General features: G+C 45.2%; 2 protein-coding genes across 2 annotated transcripts; one reads left to right on the top strand and one right to left on the bottom strand.

The window, feature by feature from the left end:
• The first annotated feature begins 1,302 nt into the window (after positions 1-1,302).
• Positions 1,303-3,946, top strand: LOC112275182 (chloroplast stem-loop binding protein of 41 kDa b, chloroplastic). The gene is made up of 7 exons (XM_024505300.3): positions 1,303-1,630; positions 1,832-1,999; positions 2,101-2,187; positions 2,327-2,417; positions 2,714-2,768; positions 2,933-3,422; positions 3,547-3,946. Exons 1-7 carry the CDS (start codon positions 1,448-1,450, stop codon positions 3,733-3,735), a joined length of 1,263 nt encoding a protein of 420 aa, XP_024361068.1. The 5' UTR covers positions 1,303-1,447; the 3' UTR covers positions 3,736-3,946.
• An 858-nt stretch (positions 3,947-4,804) lies between these two features.
• On the bottom strand, positions 4,805-7,552 carry LOC112274920 (uncharacterized). The gene is made up of 4 exons (XM_024504776.3): positions 6,188-7,552; positions 5,918-6,060; positions 5,711-5,808; positions 4,805-5,593 (listed from the first exon to the last, which is right to left on the bottom strand). The coding sequence occupies exons 1-4, from the start codon at positions 7,266-7,268 to the stop codon at positions 5,107-5,109; spliced, it is 1,809 nt and encodes a 602-aa protein (XP_024360544.1). The 5' UTR covers positions 7,269-7,552; the 3' UTR covers positions 4,805-5,106.
• Between the last annotated feature and the right edge of the window lie 366 nt (positions 7,553-7,918).

The raw sequence follows: 7,918 nt of genomic DNA, 5'->3' as shown, positions 1-7,918 counted from the left end.
AGAATTCTTTAGTGTTATCCATATCCAATTGTATGTAGATGTATCTTTAATCTACATCTCTAAAATGTACTCAAACAATCAATCCACATAATAGTAAAAAATACAATTATAATCTATATATAAATCCCACTAAATAAAAAATATATAAATTTAGCTCAAAACATTGATGAAAATACTTAATTTTATTTTGAGCTTTAAAAAAAATTCAACCATGCATTTTCATAATACATATATTTTTATTTATTTTTATTTTCTTACACAGGAGTTTTGTATAAAATTGTATTAGTGTGTTTTGTGTATTAATGGCAGCTCGAGAGAGATAGAGAAAGAGAGAGACATGGATAAAGCTTAACATGAGCTGCAGGCAAATAACAAAACCCTTATCTCTAGTTTGATCAACTACAGGAACATAAAAGCTGTCCACATTTGTACCGAGCTCAGTTTTTCGGTGGCATTGTGCGAGTGAAGGCAACAATTCACAAGTCATTCAGTAGCCAAAAAGCTGGGGTTACAAATGAACGGTGATTAAATCCATGGCCAGGCGAAGAAGATTTTGCAGATTGTCGAAACCCATCGAAACATGCAACATATTCTCGACATGCGTGCAATGTTTTAATTGTTCTGTATTTGCAGCTTCGTGGTTTCAAATTGAGAATTTCCGCACTGCAGTGTGGTCGATGTCGATGTGAGCATGGAGTAGAATAGATCACACCTAAAATTGGGGTTCGCTTTGTTTCATGATTGAGGTTCTGAACCTGCGCTGAGCAGTAATTTTTCCTTGTGGAGTGTGAATGATACTCGTGAGTAACGCACAATCATGTTGAAACAGCAGCAGATTCTTTCTCACCACCCTGCGCTGCGGGAGGGGCACCAGATTTGTCGACGTGATTCGTTACTTACATATTCAAGTTTCGGCACACAGAAGAAGCCACTCTTCGATGCCAATTGGCAGCAAATTGAGAGAGAATTAGCCCCCTAAGAAGCGGAGGACCCCTCCCTATCGCCACACGGTTATGTATTATCCAACGATGGCGTAATTCCCATCTCTCGGTGTTGGTCTTGCAGCAAAGACCGACTGCAATTGATGATATCACCACCCATGCCACGTCAAATTCACCGGGTATTCATCATATTCACTCCCTGTGAAAGCCACGAGTTCGGCAGCAAAATTTGGACCTCACATCTTCTGGGAGCCAACCGCTTTGAACCTGGACCTCTGGTGTGCGAAACGGGTTGTTTGCGAAGAGCTTCAGAAAGAGGATAAGGGTACCTGCATGCATAGAACCATGGATGTCTTGCTTCTCCGGTGACTGGTCTCAGCCACCCGACTGATGGTTATGAAGCAGCTCTAGTCAGGGAAGCTCGTGCACTGCCATTTCACATCTTGCGGGGATAACGAGTGCAAGTGAGGATTGTAGTAGTAGCACCACCAGCAGCAGCAGCAGCCATGGCCACCTCTCAAGCAGTCCTTGCTCAGGCTCTCCCGGCTGCCTCTCCTGTGGCCTCAAGCTCTGGCATCGCCCAGAGGAAGCCCGCATCCGCTAACTTGGCAGGTTTGCCCGGCACCGCATTCAAGGGCTCCGTCGCTGGTTTGCGATGGGACAGCAATGGATCCGTTCAAGTCTCCAAGGTTGGGCTTCCTCCTGTTTGGGTTGTCTTTAGATTATCAGTTTTAGGATCGGACCTATGTTTCAAGCACAGTTTTGGTTGTGATTTCAAGCGGAGTGAGTTGTGAGGAATTTTTTTGAGCTCGCTGAATGTGAGTCTGTTCTTTGCTGACTATGAGGAAGGACCCCAAGAATTGATCGTGTGTTTGTCTGTTTGAGGGTAGTCTTCACTGGACGTCGGCGTCTTCAAGGAAGGACGCACCTCTTCGCGCCGGGCTGTCGTGCGCGCCTCAGCAGACTCAGGCTCTGAGTCCAAGAACATTCTGATGATGGGCGGCACTCGATTCATCGGACTCTTCCTTGCCCGCGAGCTTGTGAAGGCAGGCCACCAGGTACATTATGCGCGGTGATGCATTCCCAGGAATATACGTTAGAAGTGTTAGGTTTAAGGCAGTGAGACGAGAGAGCCCCTAACATGGGATCCTCCTTGTAGGTTACATTGTTCACAAGAGGAAAAGCTCCCATCACCCAGCAACTGCCAGGAGAATCTGATGAGGAGTACGCCGAGTACTCGTCCAAGGTACACTACTTATATCTATGCACTCGAAGATTCATTTAGTCTTCACAATTTGGTTTTTCAAAGTGAACAAGATCTGTACTATTTGAATACTATGAGATGGTTGGGAGCCTCAAGTATGAATTGCTTGATCATTACGCAGGTGAAGCACCTTCAAGGCGATCGTCAAGATTTTGACGGCCTGAAGGAGAAGCTTAAAGGCACCAACTTCAACATTGTCTACGACATCAACGGTAACGTCTCCATGTTCCCATGCTTCTGCATTTCCAAGTAAATTCATCGAATGGGTTTCATACCTGCGATAAAATGGTGTGCTGGCTTCATACCTATCTGCAGAATTTGTTCTTTCAAGTACAGAAGAATTTCGTTGGTGTGTGGCATGCTACTAACTGTGAAAACCGATAGCGAAATTCATGTTTCCAATGCCCGCTGAAATCCTTTGCGTCCTGGTTGAGGCTACAGTCATATCGGCGATATTTCAAAGCTTGTTCGATGACTAACCCCGTCGCCTCTGTGTTTCGCTCAACAGGTAGGGAGGGTAAGGAAGTGGAGCCCATCTTGGAGGCTCTACCAGGACTGGAGCAGTAAGTTAATTGACCCTAAGCATGCAAGCTTCATTGGCTAAACTTCAGAATGTCCCTTTCCTTGTTATGTAGCAACCTGGACGAAGAGCATGTGTGACCCTTGAGAAAGAATCCTACTATTTCTGTTGTTTCACTGTTAAATTGCTTGTCGTTATCTCATGTAGGTACATTTTCTGCTCATCGGCCGGTGTTTACCTGAAATCCGACCAACTTCCTCACTTCGAGGTTGACGCAGTCGACCCCAAGAGCCGACACAAAGGGAAGTTGGACACGGAAACGCTGCTGCAGAGCAAGGGAGTTGCGTGGACTTCCATCAGACCTGTGTACATTTACGGGCCTCTCAACTACAACCCTGTGGAGGAGTGGTTCTTTCAGCGCCTCAAGGAGGGACGCCCCATTCCGGTCCCCAACTCCGGAATGCAGATCACGCAGCTCGGCCACGTCAAGGACCTGGCCAGAGCGTTCGTGTTAGTGCTGGCGAATGAGAAGGCTTACGGCCAGATTTACAACATCAGCGGTGCCAAGTATGTGACCTTCGATGGTATCGCCAAGGCATGTGCTCTTGCTGGTGGGTTCCCCGAGCCTCAAATCGTACACTACAACCCCAAGGACTTCGACTTCGGCAAGAAGAAGGCTTTCCCACTTCGTGACCAGGTTAGGCATCCTGCCACCAAATGATTTTCTCCAAAACTGTGTGGTTTCTATCTCATGTCATGGTTGTGTATTGCCATTGTCGCCAAGAAGATGATCCTTACTAACTCGCCCTGGACGTGTGCAGCATTTCTTTACCTCCGTCGAGAAGGCCGAGAAGGAGCTAGGCTTCACACCCGAATTCGGATTGGTCGAGGGACTTAAGGATTCCTACAGCCTGGACTTTGGGCGTGGAACATTCCGCAAAGCCGCCGACTTCTCTACTGATGATATGATCCTGGAGAAACTTGGCATCAAGACCACCGTAGCTGCCTAGATTTCTCGTTTCCAGTGATCAAAGTTGTAGGGAGGGAATTGTGCAGCAGACGACGAACTGAAAAACAAAAGCACAATTTATTCATCTAATGAGAGCGACACAAAATGTTTCAGATACTTAGCAAACATTTTTGAGGTGGATGTTCTCAACTTTGTAACCAGTGTTTTGAATGTACAAAGAGCACACAGCTCGGCGTTAGCCATATCAACAATGTGCAGAATACTCATGTTGGTACCACACAACTCTGATCGTAACCTTCATGATCGAAAACACATCTACATTTGATCGGAGAAACAATGCTTGCTCACATCCACAACCCCCAACTGAAAAGATTGCACCCGAACACAAAATAGTTCTCAGAATAGTAACAGACGCTGTTCATCTAATGTCGTTTTCTTCGCAGTCTCCAATCTGTAAACTTAATGACGAAGATGGTTTTTATTGCCACATTTCCAGCATACACAGAGAAAACAGAATGAAATCACTACAGGTGATCAGATGAGGAAGATGTGACCTTCTGAGCGTCCCTGTCTTCAAAACTTAGTAAGATAACAAGTGTTGAATGAGCAAACGATGCCATGAGTGGAAGTAGATTTCGTTCCATCACAAAATTTGTTTTGTTTGTTGCATATTTATACCAAATATTGAACATGTTTTGATAAAAAATGAACCTATTATTTCAAAATTTAATAAATGTAAATAATATCTTATTATGAAAATTTGTTCTTCTACTTTAAGAGAGAACTATATATCTATAATGCAATATAATAGAGTCATTTATTTTTACAGTATTTCAATGGGTCTGAGAAGATGTTACAAACTTTGCAAAGAAGTGAGTCTTAATTACATGAACACATCTATCTCAAGAATTGTGTGCTACTAACATGAGTGCCAGAACCCACTCACAACCCAGAACGTATAACAAATCATGCATACTACATACACAGGAACTAAAAATAAAACAATTAAAATAAAAATCACAAATTGAAAACTTAATATTCCTACACAAATTCCTCCTGCAACACAAGTGATTCATTGGGAGTATTTTTTGCACTTTACTTCTATCATGAAATTGCCTAATGAAATCTTGTATTGGAAATGAAAATATTTTGAAGTGTCTATTTTTTGTTACTTTTCTACAAAAACCAATACACCAACTAAACAAATCAACAAGATGTTGTGCATGCTCAGTTGCTCCACCTTTGAGTGTTTCTATACAATCTACTTTTGCAACTTCGACACCTGAAGCCGGTGTCGGGTAGAAATACGAAATCCCCACCAGATCGATCGATCGTGGGCTCGGAAGAATCTACTGCGGAAGAATTCCATGCTTCATCGGAAAATCAATGTTGCGTCCACTGGAATTGTTGCTCATGAGGCGCAGATGGGCGTGGGGATGGTGATCGATATCACGCCTTGATTGCTCCGACTTGACTGCGAGTGTGCTTCGTCGCCGACACACGATGTGCACGCAGCGATGCTAAGTGTGAAGGACCTGAGCTTGAATGAGAGGTTGTCCCTAGCTTGGTGCAGTTGTGCTTGAGAGGATTGAGAGATGGCGCTAGGCGTATGGGTAATGTCGGAGCTTTGTGGTGTGATTGTCCGGCTGCCGCGGCGTCGTAATTTGAAACTTGTCAACTTTCGCCAGAAAGTGGGTCTTGGAGACTCGGGACAGGTGCAGTTGGCGCTCTTCGGTGAGATGGATCTTGAGATGAGGGATGAGATTAGTAACTTGGGCTCGGGAGAGCTCTTGTATGCTATCGGGGTGACTGTTCTTGTGGAACGCCCATTTTGGCGCATGCGCACGGCGTGACATGAGAGATGTTTGCAGTAGTAGCGTCTGTTCCTCATTGTCTTCCTGCGACATGCCACAACAAAACTGATTCGCAGCAGAGCACTTGAGAGAGATGGGATCCTGATTTAAGTCTATATTTTTTTTCTTTTTTGGAGTCAGATGTGAAGGCAGCAAATGAACCTGTCAAATACTGCGTATGTCGCTTTGAGAGCTGCTAACTCTTGCACAACCACCAATCGAGCGCAGGCACCCGGCGCTATTCGCACCGTGAGCTTGACCTGCAAAGACTTGTAACATTCAGAATATTGCACATTGTCGTGACATCGCTCAATGTGTGGTGGAGTAGGTTTGCGATTGAGTCTAGTTGCGTAGAATCTGTTATATTACCTTCTTCTTCTCGCATTCTTCTCGCCTGCCAGAAACAGCTAATTTTTGTTCAAAAAATTGGGTTGCTTCGGTCACACTAGCTTGTAGGAACTCCTTGTTTGTTCCAAACAATGGATCCGTGTTCGCCAGCATCTTGAATCCCACTAGCAGCAATTCAACTAAAGGTTAGTACAGCACAGCCCGAAAAGCTTACAATATCAATGGGAATTTTGCGATTGCGAGATTGGCCGAAACAAGGATGAAGATGTGGATGAGTTCTGAAACGCTCACTTGGACTAAATATGTGTTTGAGAACTCCTAGAATAATTATCTCGTCCCCCGGTTGAACCACGTCGTTGATTGCCCAGTTCAACGCAGCAAATGTCAACTTCTTCTCGGCGTTCACTACAATTGCCACTACTTTCGGCCTATGCGCAGACACAGTTTCCGCATCGGAATAGATTGTTTTATTGGGTGTCTCTGGTGGAGTGTCATCAAGTACATAGTCGGGATTGTCGATTAGATTCTGTTTCTGCTCCAATTTTTCTTCTACAGTGATTGCTGTCTTCGATTGCTGCCTCCGGAGCGTGTAGCCCTCGAACTCAGCAAATTTCAGCTGTGGCGTCGAGGATTTGTAAGTGTCAATGTCGTAGTTTCGTTTTGGCGAGTAAGACGCATAGCTCTGAAATTTGATAAAATTCGACCTAGTCGTCGAACATGTAAACGGATCAAATTGCGCAGACTCCGACCGAGGGTTGAAGGACACGAACCTACCAAATTCGTCAGGATTTGCCTGTGGCTTGGCGGATTTGCAGCCTTCAAATTTAATAGACTTCGTCGGTGGCATTGGCAGCCTGAAGCTGCTGGACTTGTTGGTCGAACGAGATGCGATGGTATTGCTTGATACAGGTCTGGCCGAGAACGACCTCTCGAGCCGCAACGACTGCAAGGGGTGAAGAATTTCGTGAGTTGGACTGAAAATGGTATCCAGAGTAGGTTTGGATGGCGTTTCAATACTTGGCCAAGGTTCACTGATGGTAGACACCATCCTCCGCAGAGTCCGACGCGATCGCGGCGTCAAGCAACTGTCACTATTGTAGTTTACTTTCACCGCAACATTTCTAAACCTTCTCCGCTCGTCGCACTCGTCTACGTCGCTCATCGCACTGTCGAAACTCGCCTTTTCCCGACTGTTTATGACCTTCACTCGGTCGCTGTTGTTGGCTGCATTGCTAAAATCATCGGCTGATTTTCCATCGCTGCTCCCTATGCCCGTCCACTGCTCTAATGGCGCCCGTATGGCGTTGGTGTCGCCATTCCCTATGAACGTGGAGGTCTTTCCTGACCTCGTCACGGACTTCGGTGAGGACATTTCTGTCAACAAGGGCTCAACAAGTCCGCGGCAACTTCCAACCTCCCCAAAACTCGCAATTACAGATTATAGATCTCAAGAAACATTTGAGCACTTCGCAATCGCAACATTGCGTAGACTCTTGAAATGGAAAGTTTCTTTTTCATATTCGTAAACAAAGAACAAGCCAGAACGAACAAAACCATCTCGACCAGCCGAAACATGAGAAGTCTCTCAGTTAGGCGCACCCCTGTGCAGCTAGTACCAGACATCATGGAGCTAGCGTCAATTCATATTGGCCAACAACCACGTTCGGCGAGAACCAACTGGAAATGCTGCGAAGATGTATTGGTCTAAAGAGCTGACGACTTAATTATAGATCATCCCATGATTGCTCAAAAGCTACCGCTATTAGCGCCAGTTGGAGCTAACATCCCAAATTTAGGAACAATTCCCATGATACGGATTCTAATCCCCATTTTGGAGACACCGTCGCATTCAAAGATCAGGAGAGAGTAGCTGTCTTGTGATCAAACAAGTGGGGTAGTTTCTTTCAGCGCAAGCTGCCGAGATAGGGAAAAATCTACATGAGCAGTTTGGGTAAAACCCCCACACCATTTGGGTAACACCCCCACACCATTTGGGTTAAAATCCGTGAGTCTGATGTGTGC

Source organism: Physcomitrium patens, chromosome 22, assembly GCF_059467195.1.
Source record: "Physcomitrium patens ecotype Gransden chromosome 22, ASM5946719v1, whole genome shotgun sequence".
Classification (NCBI taxonomy): Eukaryota; Viridiplantae; Streptophyta; class Bryopsida; order Funariales; family Funariaceae; genus Physcomitrium; species Physcomitrium patens.
This window is presented reverse-complemented; position numbering and strand designations above follow the sequence as displayed.